This window comes from Calypte anna, chromosome 28 (assembly GCF_003957555.1).
Source record: "Calypte anna isolate BGI_N300 chromosome 28, bCalAnn1_v1.p, whole genome shotgun sequence".
Lineage (NCBI taxonomy): Eukaryota > Metazoa > Chordata > Aves > Apodiformes > Trochilidae > Calypte > Calypte anna.
In genome coordinates, this window is record NC_044273.1 from 1493140 (window position 1) to 1514771 (window position 21632).

Sequence of the window (21632 nt, forward strand, 5' to 3'; positions counted from 1 at the left end):
CTTTTGGGGTTTCTTTTTACATTTATACAAGTATTGGGCTTTCAAACTTTCCTGGGAGCCAAACTTTCCTGTTCTGCCCAGGCTACAAACTGGTGGTAGAGATCCCAGATGTTAATTCATGTGATTTTAACACATCTCTGACTCCACAGGAAGAACAGGAGTCAGGTGGAGGTGGTCTGGCCAGTTTGGTTTTAGCTGTTACACCTTTGTGTGCTCAACACCAATCCACTTTTATTTGTGGATTTTGCCTTTTCCTCTCCAGATAATTTAAGCAGAAAAGTCTAATTTGCACTGGAGAACCTGTTCTAAATACCAGCAGGAGCCTTCAACTGGGATTTGTGTCACTGCCATTGGGTGGCAAGCACCCAGTGGTTTTTAGTGTTTTTTTTTTTTTCAGTAGTTAAATGTGATTGATCCTTCACCTCCCAGAGGAGCAAGCACAGGGTGTTCCTCCTTCCACAGGCAGCTTCCCTGTCATCAGGAGGTTTACACACTCCAAATTCTCCCCTCAGTCCTCTGATGGAAAGAACTGGAGCCCTTTCTGGTTTCCCAGAGGAATCCTGAGAGACAGAACCTGTGGTTTGAAGCTGTCTGCACTTAACTGTTGCTTTCCTGTTGTTGCTTTCCTTTTGGAAAGCTCTGACTGTCAGACAGCTCTTCCAACAGCTCCAGCTCCTCAGGATTCCTCCAAGCCTTCAGTATCCATCACCAGCAGTGGCTTGGGTTGTAGCTACAGTTTCAGAAGAGTTCCCAAAGCTTTCAGCAGGACTACAGTCTGTCTGCTCCAGGGTTTTACAGGCAGAACTGCTCCCCTGTCCATTTTCTATTGCCAGCCATGGCCCTGCCTAAGAGGAGCCCTCAAGCTGCACCTCCAGGTGTCTGCAGAGCAGCACAGACACGTGGGGAAAAGTCAACACTTGGTCTGATGAGCTGTGAGCACATCTGATAAAGCCACCACCACTTCCAGAGCTTGTGTGGGAGCTGTGCACACCCCCAGCTCAGGTGTTCCACAGAGCCCTGCAGCAGCAGAAGGCAGTGGGGCCCTTTCACCTTGCACAACAGGTCCCAAAATCAACCCAAACCCCTGGGGCAGCAGCAGAGCCCAAGATCTGCCCCCTCTGAGGGAGCTGAGCTCTATGAGCAATGAGACCCTACAACATCTCTTCAATACCCACATAATTTAACACAACTTAAGCCCTAGATATGAACCTTCTGTTGGGATTCTGAGGCAAAGTTAAAACTTCCACAGAGTTAGACAAAAGATTTTCTTTCAAGAGACAAGAAAGTGACTTAACTGCTTCTCAGCTTCTTGTACCAGGCCAGACTGGTTCTAGAAACTTCACGGTAAGAACAGGATTTGCAGAGTAAACCTGTTAATTTATCACCCTGAACCTAACAAGGCAGAACAGCTTAATTCTTCCTCATGCTATGCAACTCATTTCTTCATAAAGTTTTGCTCAAAACTTGAGGAGCCCAGCTCCACGGGTGCTCACCTGTTCATGAATGAAGTATTTTTCAATATTTCATCATATCCATCCTCTCTGATGCTGAACTCCTCTGCCAGCCTTCCAAACAACTGCCTGCACATCACATTCTGACCACCAAAAAAAAGAAAGGAGTTGTCTCCAGTTCCCACTGGCTGCACCTTCTCTCACCAGAATGCAATTACAATAAATACCAAGTGTTGGAAGTGCTTCCCAAACTTGACAGACTTAGGACAGAGCCCTGAGATGCCTAACAACGAATTAATATCCTCACTCAATGGGATGAGGCTGCAAGCATCCACCCCTCCACCTTGAGTGCATCCTCTGAACAAAGCTGAAAGTGGCACCACGTGGACCCTCTGCTGTCAGCTCCAGCCCTCGAGGTGCATCCAGGAGAAAATGAAAGGCATTGGTCTGGGAATCTTACAAAAGAAAAACCATCAGAGTTAACCGCCCTTAATTTTATTACACAACCAGACAGAACAGTGGAGACTGGAATGTCAGCTTCACCCTTCAAGCACAACTCACAGTTTCATGTTTGCTTTGTATCAGAAAAGAAAAATCAACTCACTAATGGTGCAGGTGGAGATTCACTGAGTGAGGTACAGAATACAGAGCAAAAATTCACTGCAAATTGCTCCACTTGCCTTCAGAGAGCAGCAGGTGGGCTCCAACTCTTCCTTCAGACAGTTTCACCCAGTATTGGCCTCATCAGAACATTCAGCATATACTGGAGGGGGTGCAAGTGTGTCAGAGCTATTAAATGATGAAAAGCCATCAGAGATTTTCACAAGCTAGCAAAAGACAGACTACACAAAGTTGTGGTAACATTCTTCCCATTCAGCAAAACAGAAGGAGGATAGTAGGTAGTTAGCCCTGCTGATGACAAGCCTGTTACATCAGGTGAAGTACAATCATTTGAGAATTACAGTCTGCAGTTCAGTAAAACAGAGGAAACCATTAGTAGTTATTATGTGAAACCTTAATATTATGCATTTTAGTAGAGATCAAGAAGATTATGCACAAGGTCAAGAGTGAAATGAAGTTCAGGATGCTGTGGGGCTGCAGAAATTTTACAAAACGTATCAAGTATTGTGTTTCTCTACAACAACCAAAATCCCTACGAGTGCAGGTATATACATGACATGAAAATATTGCTTCACTCACTCAAACAGGGGGGAGGAGAGATCTAGAGAAAAAGCAGCATGCAAAAAATCCTTGAAACTACAGAAGATCTTGCTTTCAGACACTGACCTACAGTACAAAATAAGCCTACTTGCACAGGTTGCAAAAGGTTTCTGAAATCAATATGCTGGCACTTACTGTACAATAATGTTAACTGATTAACAGAAGCCATGAATAAATATGAAGCCACCTCATAAAGCCTGCACAAGCAGCATTCATGGTGGCAGAGAAAGCAACACAGATGTACTTCATTGTTCCCAAATAAAACAAAAATAGAGAAAGATTTCCCAAGCAGGAAATGGTAAACTACACAGCCAGACTAACTGTATTTGGGGTAGTTACATAATAAGTAATGTTATTTTCAACAGCTTTCTTATGTGTGCAGCCATGGAAAACCTCACTGTGAGACTTCATCAGGACAGAAAACAGAGCATTTGGTAGGACAGCTATTTTCTTTTAATTTCCCCCCCATGTTTACAGAAACAGAAGAGAAAAAAAAAAATCTGACTATGGGAGGAAAAATGTCACCTAAATGTAATTCTTAACTTAGAGTCAAGTCCCCATGGTTTCTCTCCCAGAAAAAAAAAAAAACAAAAAACAAAAAAACCAAACAAACAAAAAAAAAGAACAACAAACCACTTGAGAAGAGTGTTTCATGGGATAATATCCAGCAGCAGATATTCCAACAAAAACATGTCTATCAGATCAGTGCCTACATTTCAAGCCCAAAAGTCACCACATTGAAGGGGATTTGAGGCAGGGGAATGTTAGCCCTACAATGAAAGCTCTAAGATGAACTGGGAGGGGACTTGGAATGGGGTAAAGGAGGGAGAAGGGAGTCACCGAATCACAGGAGATAAGAAGTGCACACAAGTTTCTAAATGAAGCACAGAGGAAGTGAAGGGCACAAGAGTAATCTACAGGTCACAGGTTCTGACAGCACTGGAGTTTGTTGGATTTCTGTCCATCCGTGGTTGGTGGGACACTGATGTCCACAACGTTGTTGCCAGGGGACTCATCATGTGCAGACCTGTCTGCAATCTGCTTCTGCGAAACGATGCGGTAGATTTCTGAAAGGAGAAAAAAAAACTTGTGAAAACCCAGAAAGCCAGCCCCTCCAATGCAAAAAGGAGAAGATTTTTAACTGGAGAGCTGTGAAAGGGAATCTGAGCAGCTGGGGCATCTCACATCTGGGTGGTTTTAATGAGGAAAAGACTGTCCCAGCAGCTCTTCCCCTTGGGTTCTTTTCCGCTGTCTCCATGAACTTGGGTGAAAGGCCCAGGTTCATTTCATTGGGTGAAATGAGAAAGAAGCAGGGATGCTCACTTGTAAAATAAGGGGTTATCTTAATTGTGATTGGGAAAAAAAAAACAAATGGGGAGCAATCTAGAAGCAACCAGCAGCAGGATGCTTGCAAAACCTCACTGCACAGCAGCACTGGTAATACCTGTTCCACACTTGAGTCACTGGATATGGGGGATGCTTTAGACTGATGATCAGAAAGTGTTTTATAACATTTTGAGTGGCAAATTTCACCATTTTTCCCCAACCACAGTATTTGTGAAGAGTAATGAGCCACAGTACCCAGTCATGGTTAATGAATATTCAAAGGAGATGAGATTCATTCATGGAGATGAGAAGAAAAATGAGGAGCAATAAGTTTCAACCTATGGCTTTGGAAGATCAAGATGTTCTTGTGTTGGATTAGAGTATCCAGTATTCACAAATGCCTGCATCTCTTATTTATTGTAAGTTTTTAAATGTAGGAATTGTCTTATATTTCTTAACCTCTTTTACAGTTCCTGGCAAGCTGCTGCTACCAAATGCCAGAAATGCCAACTCCACTCTGCAACAGATCAGTCTGACCACCTCTGACAGTCAAAAGCCACATGGTTCCTCATAAAGCACCATATTGATCCAAAAATGCTTTTCCTGAGACAATTCATTTATTTGACTCAACTCATTTGTGCATGAAAGCACAGAGATCCACAAAGCTGCAGCTGCTGGAGAGAAACTGCCAGGTTCCAGGCTTTCAGAAACAAACCATTTCAACTGCAAAGTTAGTAGAGATAATTGAAGTTGAAAGGTTTTTTAATTACTTATTACACCTCCTAAAAGCCCTCGTTCCAACTTCCCTCCATTGTGAGACAGGAAAAGGGCAAGCACCTCCCTGGAAGTCTGTGATAAATATTATGATCACATTCATACAGCCTCAAAACAGCAACACCCCAAGTCTTTAGTAAGCATTCAAAATCACAGGGGACTCTGTGAGGTTTGCCAGTGTATTTTATTAATATATTTTTTTTAAAAGAAGCTGCACATAATTTACATTGTTTAAAATGGAAAGCTTTATCCCAAGACTGCTCCTGTTGCCATTGGCTACCTTCAGCTTTTCCTGCTGACAAAGAGGAGAGCTGTACAGAGTTTGACAACCCCCCCTCTTTCATGCTCAGTGCTGTGTTTTAGTGTTGCTTGGGTTGGGTTTTTTCCCCTCAGTCTTTAGTGATCCCTCTAACTGGTGACCAGGAAGAAAACTCCTCTGTTCCCACCATCTTCCCTCCTCCAAGGCCCCCATGGCTGCTCCCAAATCATTGCTCCACACAGCCTATTTTCCCAGCTTTCTTTCCTGCTCTTAAAAGGAGGATTCTCCCCTGGGCAAACCCTTTAGAGCCTTTTCAGAACCACTCAGACTTCTCAGCCACATCCCCACTGAACTGAACACTTTGGGTGTTGCTAAGAGAGAGTGTTTGGAGTTATTTTGACCACCTCAAGCTCTGATCTCCTAAATATCTCCCCTGGTAGAGCAGACACTGCTGGGGCTCTCTTTGAGCAACCTTAAGCCACCTCCTCTACTCAAGGTAAGGGAAGACAAGACAAGGGATTGAGTCCATCATCAGCAAATTTGCAGATCACACCAAGCTGGGGGGAGTGTGGATCAGCTGGAAGGCAGGAGGGCTCTGCAGAGGGACCTGGAGAGACTGGAGAGTTGGGATGATCCCAACGGGATGAGGTTCAACATTCCAAGTGCCGGGTCCTGCACTTTGGCCACAACAACCCCATGGGGAGCTCCAGGCTGGGCACAGAGTGGCAGAAAGGGAGCTGGGAGTCTGGATTGCCAGGAAGCTGAACAGGAGCCAGCAGTGTGCCCAGGTGGCCAAGAAGGCCAATGGCATCCTGGCCTGGCTCAGGAACAGCGTGGCCAGCAGGTCCAGGGAAGGGATTCTGCCCCTGTGCTCAGCCCTGGTGAGGCCACAGCTTGAGTCCTGTGTCCAGTTCTGGGCCCCTCAGCTCAGGAAGGAGATTGAGGTGCTGGAGCAGGTCCAGAGAAGAGCAAGGAGGCTGTGAAGGGATCCAGCAGAATTGCTGTGAGGAAGGGCTGAGGGAGCTGGGGGTGTTGAGGCTGGAGAAGAGGAGGCTCAGGGGAGACCTCATCACTCTCTCCAACTCCCTGAAAGGAGGTTGGAGCCAGGGGGGGGTTGGGCTCTTTTCCCAGGCAACTCTCAGCAAGACAAGAGGGCAGGGTCTCAAGTTGTGCCAGGGGAGGTTTAGGTTGGAGATGAGAAAGAATTTCTTTCTGGAGAGGGTGATCAGGCATTGGAATGGGCTGCCCAGGGAAGTAGTGGATTCTCCGTGTCTGGAGATCTTTCCAAAGAGCCTGGATGTGGCACTGAGTGCCATGGGCTGGGAACTGCAGCAGGAGTGGATCAAGGGTTGGACTTGATGAGCTCTGAGGTCCCTTCCAACCCAGCCAATTCTATGCTTCTATGAATGCCAACTGCAAAACCATGCTCAGGGCTAAAACCATCTGAAAGAGGCAGGAAAGTTGTCTCAGAACCAGGCAAGCAGTGAAAGGGCTGTAAAGCTGCCCTGCAGGAGAAACCCCCCCAGCTCAGGACCTGGGGAGTCCTCTCTACAGCTTTGGCTCACAAGAAATATACTCCAGGAGCTCTGATAAATCAATGCACAACTTGCTGAGCAGCAGACACAACCCAGTCTTTTCATTACAGCACCAGCTTAGCTAGCCTTTTTTTTTCTTTTTTTTTTCCTTCCTGCCTGTTTTTCATCATCTTGCCCTAAGTGCAACACATTTCTGGTACCAACTGTCCAGCACCAAACCCAGTGAGCCCAACACTTCCCACTGCTCCCTGCAAAAGAAACCTACAGGAGTTCTGCCTTAGAGTTCACTATACTAAAATTTAGCTGTTTTCCTAGTAAGAGGTTCTCCTTTATACAGGATCAAGGGACAATAATAAAAAGGCAATGATTTGGTCAGTATCCAACAAGCAGTTCCTGATAATCAAGGAGAAGCAGAATGCAGGCTCATTGGAGTTCACTGAAATCAATATCTGGGTACAGAAAATGGTCAGGAAATGCTCACTTGGAGATATGGAACAAATCTATCAGGTACAACTTCACAAAATGATGCACAGGGTGAGACTATAGATAGTTTATCTGTCTGGAATTTAGCTATGGGAAGGAATTGGATCTTGCCATCTTTTATGTTCACAGTATGGATCTTAAAGAGCTTTTCAAGAGACAGAACAAACACACTGACAAATTATATGGCATTTTCTCCCCTTTAGGACAAGGTTGAGATCTCATGGGGCAGCAAGAGGTAAAATAGTAATCAAATACCTGTTTGCCAGCCCTCTTCCTGTTTAGATATTACTTTTAAGGGTTCTTTGCCAATTACTTCACTGTAGGAGTGGAAGATTATGCTTGGAAACACCACCTTCCTTGTTGTCTCAAACATTATTTTGAGATACAGAACACAGAGAAGGAGGCAGAGGCTCTGAAAACAATGCTCAGGTTTCTCAAGACTGGGTAGCTCCAGTTCTGAGGACTCCAACTGGTTTCCTTCTGACACCCTTGGGTGGGACAGCACCATCCTTCCCAGGACTCTGCTTCTGGGGATCAGCTCAGGCACAGGGCTACCCCAAATGGCAGAAAAAAACCCATCCTCTGGAATAAGCACAAAGTGCTCAAGTGCTGACACCCAGACAAACTGAGCTCTAACTAAAATTAGAGTAAAACTAACAAGGCCAAACCCCAAGTTTGGGAAAAAGTTACCCACCCCAGCAGAAATAACCCAGCACATGACCTCCTCCCTTCAACCCTGTCCTTCCTCCTTCTCCTGCCTGTGTAACTCATGTGTCTTGAAGGAAATCAGAAAGTTTTCACCTGGAAACCCCCACTTTAGCCATGGCTCAGTACAGTAAGAGGGACCTGCTGGGGTAGCTACAACAATAAAGCTTTACTGATGAATCCCAGGTCTCAGACTCTTCCTCCAGGGCCAAGAGAATCCACACAGTCAGCAGCTCCATCTTAGGGGAAGGAAACCCTAAGCCTCAGTCTGCAAGAGGACCAACACAATCACTAGAGTGAAACACTTCTGATATGCACTGAACCTGCTGCAGGAGCCACCAACAGCAAATCTGAAGCTGCAATTGGACCCTGTGCACTGAAAAGCCACATCCACAGCAGTTCTAGAGGCTGAGGAACATTCTTGGGCAGAGGAAACCATAAACCCTGTGACCACTATCACATTCTTAGAGAACTCCTGGGACTCTTCAGGGACATTCCCAGAAGGGAGCCAGCACTGTGCTGCTGGTGAACTCCCCCACAGCCCTTCCCATCAGCTGGGAACAACAGTCTGGAAGAAGAATATTATGAACCAGTCTGCACTGGTGCAAGAGAACACACTGAAACATTGAACTTCCAAGCATGGCTGTGATTTCACTGCCTAATTTTTGGGCAGGCACAGAATTGCTGCTGCTTCTACAGCTGTGCTGGATGGATACATGGAATATCAGGAGTCTTGGGCAGAGCAGGAGGTGGGAGGCAGCACAGAAAGGTAAGATCATTCCCACCAGTCACTTCCAAAGCATTCTGATTAACTGCAAAATGTGCCCATGAAGAAGACCTCAGGAGGTCCTCTGACTCAGTGCCAAACCATACCTGTAAGGATGTTCTTGAAGGCTTCTTCTACATTTGTTGAATCCAGAGCAGAAGTTTCAATAAAAGATAAGTTATTTTTTTCTGTAATAAATAACAAGTGGTTCAGTTAAAACTTTTAATAGCACTTTATTTCATGTTTACTTTGAAGTTTTCACCTTTATTTTTAGGCCAAATCAGTAGGCACAGACTTTTTCTTTCCTTTTTTTCACCCTGTTATACTAAAACCAACTTTGTGTCCCATTTATTTACCTGCTAGTGCTTCAGCAGCATGCCCTCTGACCACTGCCTTTCCAGTGGTCATTTTCCTCCTCCAGTCAGGCAATACAATGTTATTCTCATCTGATTACAGATAATGCTTGAGCAAGAGCACAGGCAAAAGCATTTTGGCTGCAACAGCAGTCACAGTTCTCCTCAGCAACCCCAAAAAGGTAAAAACAGACTTTTTCAGATCAGATTTCACCTCTTTAATTACAATAAACCCCCTAATAACACAGTCTATTTCCTTCTTTCCTCTTACAAGCCACAATACATCTATTTATTTAAAAATATAATATTGTAACAGTGATAATTAACACCCAAACATCACACCTGGAATGGTACCATACCATCTGACCACAAGTAGGCTCATTTTAGTCACAGAGCTCAACCTGTACCATGAGCAGCTGTTTAAAAGAGCCTTAACAGGAAGTCAGGGGCCAAAAAATGGTATGTTGAGCCAAGTGATGCACTATCTAGGCTGCCTACTAACTTATTTTGCTTCTCTTATGTGCCTCACTTCTCATGCATTTGAAAGTTTAAAAGTGGTTTTACTGACCACAGGATATCTGCTTACTACTAAACATGTCTTAGCAAGCCCTAGAAATATTCCTAGAAGGATTTTAAAGGCTGGATATTTGATTTCCCCCTCCAAGCTGGATAGGCACAAAAAGGAAAGCTGAATATCCCAAGGTCCCTAAGAGACAAGATGTTTGACCAGTGCTCTGCAAGATAAGGAGGAGAAAGGAGGAGAAGGAATTGATGCAGTGAGAGCAGCTCACAAACTACTTGGTTTCTCCCAACAACTGATAATCTCCAAGCCTAAGGATCCCTGCATCTAAATAAAAGTAGGTGACTGATCCATATGGATCAGTGCTCTGGAGCAGAAGCTACACCAGCTAAAAGAAGGGTCAGTATTCCTTTCCAGCTGTCCACATTGCCATGGATTCAGCAGAACCAGGCCTCTAGGAAGGAAGGAAAGACATTTTGTGTTGTGACAACTTCTATTGGGACATTTTCTCTTCTGAATTTGCTTGCTGTTCCTGGCCTTGCTAGAGGAAGTGTTTAATCTCCAGCTATCAGGCAGCTCAAGGGCAGGGTTTCAATGGCACTGGATTTAAAAAACATCAAAAAACAGAACAAAAAACCCCACACCAACCCAAATACACACTGTATTTAATAAGCCAAGATATTTTCATTTAAAATAATCTCAGATGCCATTTTCAGCATAACAAAGAAAAATTAAAAAAATTAAAAACCAGCCCCAAAACAACACTTTTAACAGGAAAATTCAGTCCTGGCTAAGAACAGCATGATTACAGCTTGCATCAACATCAAGTTAAGAAATCCCCAGCCCAGCCACAGTGCCTACAAACCTGCAAAGGCTCTGGCCTCATCCGTGGGCACAGCTCGGAGGTGGCGGAGGTCGCTCTTGTTGCCCACCAGCATGATGACAATGTTGTTGTCTGCATGATCCCTGAGCTCCTTCAGCCAACGTTCCACATTCTCATAGGTGAGATGTTTGGCAATGTCATAGACCAGAAGAGCCCCCACAGCACCACGGTAATACCTGAAACCACAGGTTCCTTTACAGAGATCTCTCCACTTCCCCCCAAGCCTGCTACCTGGCTCTTCTACTCAGGTTATTCCTAAAAAACCATTTTCCCCCAAGTTGGAAGAAGTTGTGCTGATGTCAATACTCTTGTTGGGGTTTCCTTGACCCTAAAGACAAGTTCCAAATGGCAGGGGAATGGCATTCCTAAAGATTCCAATGTATGTGACAAAATGCTGAGGAGCATTTGGAGGCTGCTACCACAGCGGGCAAGAAATGAGTTTCAGAATCAGCTCTGCTGAAGGGTTCTGTGAAGTTATAACTTATCTTTCTACTAGGAAAACAATCCTTAGTAAAATGCCACTATTAGTTGCTGATCTTTCCAATTTTCTCTTAAAAAGAGAGGACTCTGGGCTGTACTGACACCCCCAGGCTCAGTTTGCTCCCTCTGTGCTGGTTTGGGCCCATTTCAACTCCATCCAAGGATTCAGGAGAACACAAACCAACCCCTATCAGCAATCCTATAATGCCCACCTCTTCTTCCACACAATCCTATAATTTCTCATCCCAGCACCTGTCTGTTGAACTGACTCAGGACACCACCTCAGCACCAAACAGGGACTTCTTCCCCCTGGTTGCTGTTGTGCTGGCTGAGCAAGCTGAGCTGGCCCAGCACAAAGGAGAGGCAGGACCACAGCTACAGCTTCTCATCAGTCTGTTCTTCACCCAGACTCAGCCAACAGTCAGTTTGTCTGCTGAGCTTCTCCAGCAGTGAGAACAGTCTAAATGTCACCCCCCAAAAAAAAATAATCTGAAAAGCATAGTGATAATTATGGAAAAGAAGAATCACCACTTTCCTTCCCTACAGATTATTCCCTTTGGGCTCCATGCTCTTCTACTTCTCTCCCATCTATTCTGCATTCTAAGATTTCACCTCATTTAAAAAAAAAATATAAATCCCTTAAGTTTAATACAAATGGCTCAATCTGTGCATGACTCAGAAAGTTTCTACCTGTAAAAACTGCCACACATCTGTAACACCAAAACATTTCAACTCACTGATCAGAATTTTCCCTGCCAAGAGGATTTCCTTTTTTGTTTTCCCCTCTAAAAGATGGTTCTGCCTGCTACCTGCATAGAAACAGACACCTGGAGGTTACATCTTAAGACACTCTCTTGATTAACAAGGTGCTGTACATGAAGCTTCTCACCACACTGCTCTTAACAGGGATGTGCCCAAAGCTGCAGAGTCAGCAGTGTCACAGGTGCCTTCCTATTCTCTTGGACCTCATTTCCAAGGCTGAAACTAATTCATTGAGACTTCAAGGGAGTTTGTGGCTGCAGACTGTCCTAAAAATGCCCTCCATCTGAGGACTGAGGCAAATGAAGACCAGAATCCACTGGTGTTTTGGTAAACTTCCAGGTCTGGACCAAACCTTGATGCCAAGCACTTTCCATTAGACACAACATTCATTCTATGCCATGAAGACAGCACATCCAGGGCAGGTAAAAAACCAAAAATCTTAAGTCTTAAACAGAGTTTCCCACACTTTCACTCTTGTTGCCCACCAGCATGATGACAATGTTGTTGTCTGCATGATCCCTGAGCTCCTTCAGCCAACGTTCCACATTCTATAGGTGAGATGTTTGGCAATGTCATGGACCAGAAGAGCCCCCACAGCACCACGGTAACACCTGAAACCACAGGTTCCTTTACAGAGATCTTTCTTCCAAGCTGCCATTTTCCAATAACAGTATCATTAGAAACTAAAAATTACTTTCATTATACTAACCAAGGAACACAAAAGTGTTTGCTGCCTCATGACCTGGCTCTCCACTGAAGCCTGTCTATAACTCTGTGATTTTCTCATGTGTCCCCAACATATTTCATTCATTTTCTACCCAGAAACTGATCTAGCCCAGAACCTGTTCCCTACCACCTCTGCCAGGATCCTGCCCTTGGCCTGAGCCAAGCCCCAGTACTCACGCTGAGGTGATGGCTCGGTACCGTTCCTGCCCAGCTGTGTCCCAAATCTGGGCTTTTATCGTCTTCCCATCCACCTGGATGCTCCTGGTGGCAAATTCCACCCCAATGGTGCTCTTACTCTCCAGATTGAACTCATTCCGTGTGAAGCGTGACAGGAGATTACTCTTCCCAACTCCAGAGTCTCCAATCAACACGACTGAAAGACAAGATATTATTTTTGAAATTAATTCTTCCTCTGGGGCAGAACCCAGATAAACACAGGAGGTAAACACAGGAGATAAACACAGCCAGATAGACACAGGAGATAAACACAGGAGGTAAACAAAGTTCTGCTGACAACACCTCAGACTTTAGGACTCACAGTTTGCATCCCCAGCCCCAAAACAGCCCCAAGACTCAGTTCCTCAGAGATGGAAATGAAGATTGCTTCATTACCACCAGTACCTAAAGGTGACTCCATGCCCCTTGCACACTCAACCTGTTGCAACCCACATTTTAGATACCACTACAGTCAGGAACATGGCAACAGGCAACCTGGCTGCCTGAAAAATGCCTGGCTACAGCAGAAGCCTATTTCTGGTTTTATAATTAAAAAAAAACCAACAACACAGTAAATAAACATTTTTTTTTGCAGTCCCTGTTGGGGTCGTGCAGTTTTACTTCAAGAATTTAATTCAGAAAGAATTACAGCACAAAAAGGGGAAAGTAAGAGACATTTGATATCACAATGTACAAAGCAAAGCAAGACTCCATCCAGCAAAATGAGTTCCAGTAGATTGCACAAGGAGAAGAGGAGCTAAAAAGCTCTGCCTCCACACGAGGTGTTGCCATGTTAACAGAGAGATGTTGGTGCAGAGCCATCTTTAGCACACAAACTTTACTGAAAGGAATTGTGAAAATAAAAAAAGCTCCTTGGAGTAGGAGCTTTCCTCTCTGCTGGGGCTGAGGAACATCCCTGCTGGAGCAAGCTGCTGCTTGGGACCCAGGGGTTCTCCAACAAGACTTACCCAGGAGGTTCTGTGCTACACAGCTCATGTAACTACACACATTGTCTGAAATCCCTGTATTAATGACTGGAACAAGACACAGCCAAAAGGAAACAAGACTAAAAAGCCATTAGGCCACTCTCCCTTATATCTCAGGAAATTCTCAGTCACACCAGACTGGTGTTCCACCCTGGCTTTAGCAGAAGGAAGAAAAGCAGGCCAAGAACCTCAGGAAGATTTCCTACTTTGGTTCAAAGTATAGATTTGTTCACCCTTCTCATTCCATGACCTGCTTTTCCTATAGAAAAGCAGCCATGGGTGGAAAAACATTCCTGATCCCTCCACAACAAATTCCAGACAACTCCTCTCATTACAACTTGCAGAATGAGCTCACCCCTGTTCTCCCAGGGCCAAGGATCAAAGTTGCCTTTTAGTGTTATTACAGTTTTGGGTTGTTTTGTTGGTTTTTTGTTTTTTTTCTGCTCAGACCATTGTTTTGGGATGCAGCTCTGGCAGGCACACTGCTCCAGTTCATGTACCTCCCCATCCTTGCCAGCACATTCCTAAACTACTGCTGCTGCCCTCCCTTCCTCTGCTGCCACAGCTCCTGAGCTGCCTGGGGAGATGGCTGAAATCCTCCCCAGCCCAGCATTTCATCTGCCTGACAGCACAGACAGTCAGACAATTGTGCTAGCACAGCTGAACAGGCAAAACACAACAGCCAGTGGATTGTGGCAAGGTGCCACAACTCCCCACCCAGGATAAATCAGCTCCTCCCAGGGCTCTGCCTTCACTGCCAAACAGCTTAAACCATTTTTTAGGCTCTGAGAGCAGATCCATAAAGCAGATTTTATTAGAAGTTCAGACTCTAGGAATTTGTTAGCTTTCTTTTCCAAGCAAACAGTTTTTCATCACTAATTCCACAGGGTATTCCAAGAACAGGCTGAAGGTCACCCATCCTACAGAGTGATCTGCTGGGTTGGAGCAGCCCTGACCATACCCAGAAGGAGTTAAGAACATCCATCACAGGAGCTTGGAAAATCCCTAAAACTTCCAACTCTTTCCAAAGGGAGTTAACTTCTCATGGAGCTGCAGCTCCAGAAATCACTGCCATTTCTCCAGGTTTCAAGCCACCTCCCATCCTCTGGCATTTTCATGTTATCAGCTTTGTGTAGAAACCATGGAAATGGCTCTCAGGCCATAAACTCCAGCACAGGAAGAAAATTCAGGGGGTCCTGTGCTGCTTTAGCTGCTCCCTCCCCTCTGCTGCAATCTGGCAGCAAAGCCCCAGGCTCTCCTTTGCTGGGCTGCTCCAAATTCCAGCTCAGCAGAGAGCATTTTGGAGAAGTTGCTGCCTGCAGAATTAACAAAGGAAGGCAACCAGATCCCAACTATAATGTTCTCTCTGCTTTACAGCCTCCAAGTGCTTCTTGGAGCATTAATCTTGAGCATTAAACAAGTATTTTCACTTGCAGGAGAAAGACACAAAGACTGGAGGCAGAACCAACAAACCTTTATTTTCTATTGGCCTCGAGCAAGAAAAATCTGGAAAAAGTGATTAGATCTTGGGCAAGTTCCCACATTTGGGAAGAGGCCACCAGACAGCATTGCCTGTTCAATGTGAAGTCTGAACAGAGGAGGAAAAAAGTTCCAAATCAGATCTAAGTGCCTTGAAACCCCAAACCCTTCACCTACAAAGTCACACTCCCTAAACAGCCTCACACAGGTGATGGAAAGAACTGACCCGACCAAGAACCAGAACCAATCACACAGCTCAAGCTCTGAGCAGAGCAGCCCAATTTCCCCCAAAAAAGTAAAGAGAAAGCTCTGATTTTCTAAAGTTTTTTTTTTCCTTCCTTGTTCCTGAGCCAGCACACACCTGCACAAGCTCAAGTTTAATTTTTAAAACAAACACTGCTAATAACTCATCTTCTTGAAAGGAAAACTAATGTGCAGGTCACATTTGAACAGGTACAAAGCTTCTGATATTTTAACTATTGAAAGGTTATGAATTCCATTCCAGCTCTAACCCATTCAAAACTCAACAGGAAAAGTTCCTGCTTTTTAACCATCCCAGCTAAAAACCTCCTTGGGAACAGAGCCCTGAACTCCTGCCTCTGCTTGGGTTACATCACTGAAATTCAGCCCCAGGATCCTCACAGCCTCATTATTCTGCTTTTTGTCCCAAAGGTTGCCTCAGTCATTTTGGTAACAACCAACATTTCCTTGTGGTCAATAAACCAAGCAGATCTGACTCCTGGGACGCACAGAGAAGAAAGGAAAATTGGGAATAAAGCAAGAGAGGCATCAGTTTAGCAGAGCAGCTTTGCCTAGAACCACCCTCACATCCCCAAAGTCCCACCAAACCTGGAATGAGTTTTTGCCTGCTGTGTGTCAGCCCCAATGCTGTCTGTCTGCCCTGCAGCCCTGTCTGCTCCTGAGGGATGCTGAGAACTTGGGAACATCCAGAAAAGTGAGCCAGCTACACACAGGAACTGCTGTTACACACTCCTGGGCCACCTTCACCCCTGAAAAACTGTTTTATAGGCAGCATTTCACCGGAAAGATGTGAACAACAAACAGAGCTCTTTGCCTTTTAATCTTGCCATAAAGCTTAATCAGTTTACATTTAAATGACATTTAATTAATAAATGTAATCTATGCTGCAGGACCTCCACAAGCAGCTCTGGGTCTTCCACTAAATAAAAAAGTACAACTTGTGACTTCAAAGCAACACTGCACTCACCTGGAGTCATCCCAACTAAAACTGGTGTGGAAGGGGGCAAATTTCTTAAGCCAGTGCAACTGCAAAAGCTAAAATCAGAGTCTTACCAGAGCTCTTTTGGAAATAAGTGGTCCAGGGTTAGAGTTAAATGGTCAAACCTTAAATTTAATAAAAATAAGCTCTCCCAGACTGTAACCTTCCTCCACCTTCTTCCTACTGCTCATCACTACATGTGCCTGAAAAAAGAGAGATCCAAAGCCACCTGTACAGCTAAGAAGGGGCTACACTCAAACCCTGGACTTATTTTTGTTATGTCAACTCCCCTTGATACTTAATTCCATTACTGGAGGGAAGAGAGGGGAAAGGAAAAGGAGAGCAGAGATTTCATCCCACTTGGTCCCATTTATATTTATTATTTTTGCCCCAAAGCCTAGAAGGAAGGAAGGAAAAGATAAGTAGATAAGGAAGGGTTGTTCTTTTTTTACTAAAAACCAACCAACCAACACCCACACAACTGCCCCTACCCAAAGGAGGCACAGAAAAGGGCAATTCTCTCCCCAGTATTTAATTAAGTGCTACAATGTATGCCAGGTTACTTTGGTTCCTTGCTTCAGGTTAAGTTTCATTCTAGAGAGAATTAAAAAAGTGTTTCAAAACAGCATGTTTTCAAAGAGGAACGCAGTTTTGCCTAACTAATTGACTCTTCACAGAAAGAAAAAGAAAAAAAAAAACATAAATGAAATGCAGTTTTTAGGCTTTCAAGTTCCTGACAATTAAACCACTTGGGAAATAGAGGGTGGAATGACTTCAGAAGGAAACTAGTTTAGACTCAGACAGGTTAACATATTTTTGGAGGCTTGTCTTCTGCTTTATAGACAGAGAAGAAAGAAGGGTGTCCCCCCCTCCCTGTCCACCTTGAAGACTGTAAAACAAACACACCAAACACACAAATACATCTACACAGTATTTCCAACAGATGAGCAATTGCTCTTCCCTCCCACCAAGGGGCCAGGTCCATCCAGCAGGTCCAGATGTCAAACTCTGCCCACACAAACCTCCCCAGCACCCCTGGGAACCCCAAAACACTTGAAATTCATTTCAGTGCTTCTGCCATGCTACTGCAGGAGACCAAGTGCCAAAGAGGTTGGGGAACATCCAGGCAAAGATTTTACACCCATCCTCACCACTCCTTAGACCTCAGAGTTACGGGATTTGATTTTTTTTTTTTTTTTAAGGATCAGCCCAAGCATCCCTACACACTCTGGACACTGACCAGCAGCAACCTGACCATCAACCCACCCAGCCCAGCCCGGGAAGAGCCGCACTAAATCCACCCAGCACTTGGCTATTTTTTCCCACCACCCCAGACATCACAGGCATGGGGACACAAGCATTAAAATAACCCCAGGCAAAGCCCAATCCACACTATTAACCTCCCTGCCTCCAGCAGCTGCCCTCAGGGTTCGCCCCTCAACCTGAAGTGTTTTAAGCTGCGCTCAGACCTCGGGATCCATCTCCGAGGCCACGCACCCCCCCGGGGCCCCTCCGCCTCCACAACCCCGCACTTCGCCCTCTCCCTTGGGGATCCCCCCGGAGCTCCACCGCCTTCCCTCGGTTACCGGCGCGCACCCCCCGTCAAGAACTCCCCCGGAGCAGCCCGGCCCGGGCCCAGCCGAGCCCCGAAGCGCCTCAGGGGCGGCGGGCGCTGCCCGCAAGGCCGCCCCGCGCACAAAGGCCGCGACGGACGGGCCGGGCCGGGGCAGAGCGGCCCCGGGGGTCGGGTAGGACGTGGCCCAGCAGAGGGAGGGAGCCGGGGGCGAAGGTACCTTTGAAGAGGTAATCGTACTCATCGTCGCGGGTGCCCATGGCGATGGCGGCGCCGAGCCTCTGGCTGCCAGGCACCGACCGCGGCCCAGCCGGGGGGAGCCGCTCCCGCCGCCACCAATCAGCGGCCGCCAGAGCCCGCAGGAGGCGGGCGGAACGCCAGAGCCAGGCAGGGTGACCAATAGACGGTGGGATCGCCTTTGACTGGCGGGAGGCGCTGACCAATGGCAGGAGGGCATCTGGGGAGGGGAGGTGCTGCGCTGCCGGAGCCCGGACTCGCCAGACGGGGCGGTGCCGGGGACCGGGAGGGGAGGGCCCGGGGAGGGTCCGGGGAGGGTTCGGGGAGGGCCCGGGGAGGGTTCGGGGAGGGTCCGGGGATGGCCCGGGGTGGGTCCGGGGAGGGTTCGGGGAGGGTTCGGGGAGGGCCCGGGGCGGGTCCGGGGAGGGTTCAGGGAGGGCCCGGGGCGGGTCCGGGGAGGATCCGGGGAGGATCCGGGTGGGGTCCGGGGAGGGTCCGGGGCGGGCGGGCAGGGCCCATCCCGGGTGCGGGGGGAGCCCGAACGGGGCAGCGCAGAAGGCAGCGGGGAGGAGGTGGTAGAGGAGGGAGTTCCCCCGAACCCCTCCCGGTTCGAAGCCCTCACGGCCCAGCTTGGTTGATCTCCGCGGGTTCTGCCCCTCTCAGAGCCAGAGTCTCTCGTACCAAAAAAAAAAAAAAAAAGCTGAAAAACCTGTTTTGGAAAAAAAAAACCAAAACAAAAAAACCAAACTAAAACACGGGGATACAACTTGTTCTAGGAAAACGTTTTCCTGTTTTTTCTTTTTCCTGGTGCAGCTTGAGGCAATTTCCTGAACAAATCCCTGATAAGACCCAGGGGCCATTTCAACACTCAGGGGTGCTGGTGGCTGCCCTGGCTCCGAGCTGGGGGTCCCTTCACCTTCCCAACAGCTGCTCACCCCCCAGCACAGCCCAAGAGACCCTCGGACAGCCTAGGGATGTCCCCAAGCTCTGGTGACCTCCCTTCCAGCTCTGCCCCACACACTGTGCCTCACCTCTCCTGCTTTAATGTGTCTGATCTATGGTTGCATCAAACCTTCCTGGGGATGAAGGCTGCTGCTGCCTGGCTCTGCTCATTAAATGGATTTCCCACCTTCCTGGGCTGTGTTCATGACAGTTTGTCTGCCCCGACTTCCCCAGAGGAGTCTTCAGAAGCACGGAATTGATTTGGTTAGAGGAGACCTTCAAGATCATTGAGTCCAACCCTTCCCCCAGCACTGCCCCATGTCCCTCATCCCCACATCTCGAGGGCTCTGAAACCCCTCCAGGGATGATGGGGACTCCAGCCCTGCCCTGGGCAGCCTGGGCCAGGCCCTGACAACCGTTTCCAGGGAGAAATTCTTCCCCAGCTCCAACCTAAACCTCCCCTGGCACAACTTGAGGCCTAAAGTTCCTCTTGTCCCATCCCTTGTTCCTTGGGAGCAGAGCCCGACCCCCCCTGGCTCCAACCTCCTCTCAGGGGGTTGCAGAGAGCCACAGGACAAGAGGGCAGGGTCTCAAGTTGTGCCAGGGGAGGTTTAGGTTGGAGATTAGAAAGAATTTCTTTCTGGAGAGGGTGATCAGGCATTGGAATGGGCTGCCCAGGGAAGTAGTGGATTCTCCGTGTCTGGAGATCTTTCCAAAGAGCCTGGATGTGGCACTGAGTGCCATGGGCTGGGAACCACGGGGGGAGTGGATCAAGGGTTGGACTTGATGATCTCTGAGGTCCCTTCCAACCCAGCCCATTCTATGATTCTAGGATTCTAAGGTCTCCCCTCAGCCTCCTCTGCTCCAGGATCAACACCCCCAGGGCCCTCAGCTGCTCCTCACAACTTCTCCAGATCCTTTCCTTCTGCTCCAGCCCCTTCCCCAGCTCCATTCCCTCCTCTGGACACACTCCAGCCCCTCAATGTCCTTCTTGTCCTGAGGGGCCCAGAGCTGACCCCAGGACTGGAGGTGCAGCACAGGTTCAGATTCAAGCAGTGATTGTTAATTTGCTTTTTTCCTGTCTCATTGAAGTGCTCTGAGCATCCCCACCAGCCCGGGCAGGGTTCAGGGCAATGCCTGTGCCTTCCCCCTGCAGCAGAGGCCCAGCCCACCCACCCGAGTGGGTGCAGCTCCACGGGTGCTCAAACACCCTCCCCTTTTTACCAAACATCTCAAAGAGTGATTTGGATTCACCGTGTGAAGAGTGATTTGGGATTCACGGTGGGGACGCCCGGCGGTTTTGTTTCTGCTCTTCAGACTCAGGTTGGATTCGGAGGGGGCTCTGGGCAGGAGCTCCGGGGCTGCCTCACTCTCTGAGGCCACCAAACTGCCGAATGTGACCTTTCCTTCATCTACCGATACTCTGGAGAGAACCCCTGGATCCAAAGAAGGTTCAAGCGGCTGAGTCTCAGCTCCACGCTGCCCCCTCCTGTCCCCTCCTGTCCCGTCCTTTTCCTCCTGTCCCCTCCTGTCCCCTCCTGGTCTCTCCTGCCCGGTTCCCCAGCCTGGGGGGTTTTGCTGGCCGGACACGACCCCCGGGACCCATTCTGGGGGCTGCAGACACCGGACCGGGACCAGCGGTGTCCCCGCAGCCGCGGGAGGGTCGCGCCTCGGCACCGCGCGGGTCCGGTGATGCCGCTGTCCCTGTCCCTGTCCTTGTCCCTCTTCCTGCCTTTGTCCCTGTCCTTGTCCTGGTCCTTCTCCTTGTCCCTGTCCCTCTCGCTGTCGCTGGAGGGAGCTGTCCCGCCGGCTCCCCGGTGCTGCGGCATCCTCAGCGCCAGGCTTGGATAAAATGAAGGAGCTGAAGGATTCCAAGGGGATTCCAGATGAAAATCCGGGACTCGGTTTCGTCATCACAGACTGGGAACTATTTCTCCCTGGAAAGGGTTGTCAGGGCCTGGCCCAGGCTGCTCAGAGAGTCTCCATCATCCCTGGAGGGGTTTCAGAGCCCTGGAGATGTGGGGATGAGGGACGTGGGGTGGGGTGGCCTTGGCAGTGCTGAGAGAGTGGTTGGACTGGGTGATCTTAAAGGACCTTTCCAACAAAAAGATTCTATTATTAATCTATTTATTTTTTATTATTATTATTAATTATTATTATTATATCTGCATATCTATTACACAGAGGGACCTTGGAAGGGCTCTGGGATGCCTGGAACCCCTCTCTGGGGAGCAGGGTGGCAGCAGCCCCGTGGGATGGGAGATTTGCAGAGCAGAACAGGGAGAGACCCAGGCAGAGAAGAAACCAGCAGCTCCTGGGCCAGCCCAGGTTTGGGGCTTCCAGTGTTTGGCACCAGCATCGTTCTCCCCTCCTGGAGATGGGGGAGATCAAATGTAGCACAGGGGAGCAGAGGCCAAGTCTGCTAAAAAGCCCTGGCAATGAATAAATACAGTGCAGCTCCTTCAGCAGTTCTTGTCCGAGGCACAAACCCCATCTTAATCCGATCACTTGAGCACCAGAACTAAAAGCCAAGCACTCCAGTATCTGCTGGAGCACCCAGGGACTAAGCAAGCTTTGAACTGAGCAAATGGAACATTAAAAATGTATTTCTGAACGCAAGAGTGAGCAGAGAGATAGCACAAAGCTGAGCATAATGGGCTGTTTGTGCAATTGTGCTTGGGGCTATCATTAACCCCAGGTTCTTCCCCAGGGAAG

General features: G+C 47.7%; 1 protein-coding gene across 1 annotated transcript; it reads right to left on the minus strand.

The window, feature by feature from the left end:
• Positions 1 to 1929: 1929 nt before the first annotated feature.
• RAB11B (RAB11B, member RAS oncogene family) lies at positions 1930 to 18227 on the minus strand. The gene is made up of 5 exons (XM_030466152.1): positions 17959 to 18227; positions 12422 to 12617; positions 10259 to 10452; positions 8628 to 8708; positions 1930 to 3739 (listed from the first exon to the last, which is right to left on the minus strand). Exons 1-5 carry the CDS (start codon positions 17996 to 17998, stop codon positions 3594 to 3596), a joined length of 657 nt encoding a protein of 218 aa, XP_030322012.1. The 5' UTR covers positions 17999 to 18227; the 3' UTR covers positions 1930 to 3593.
• Positions 18228 to 21632: the final 3405 nt, after the last annotated feature.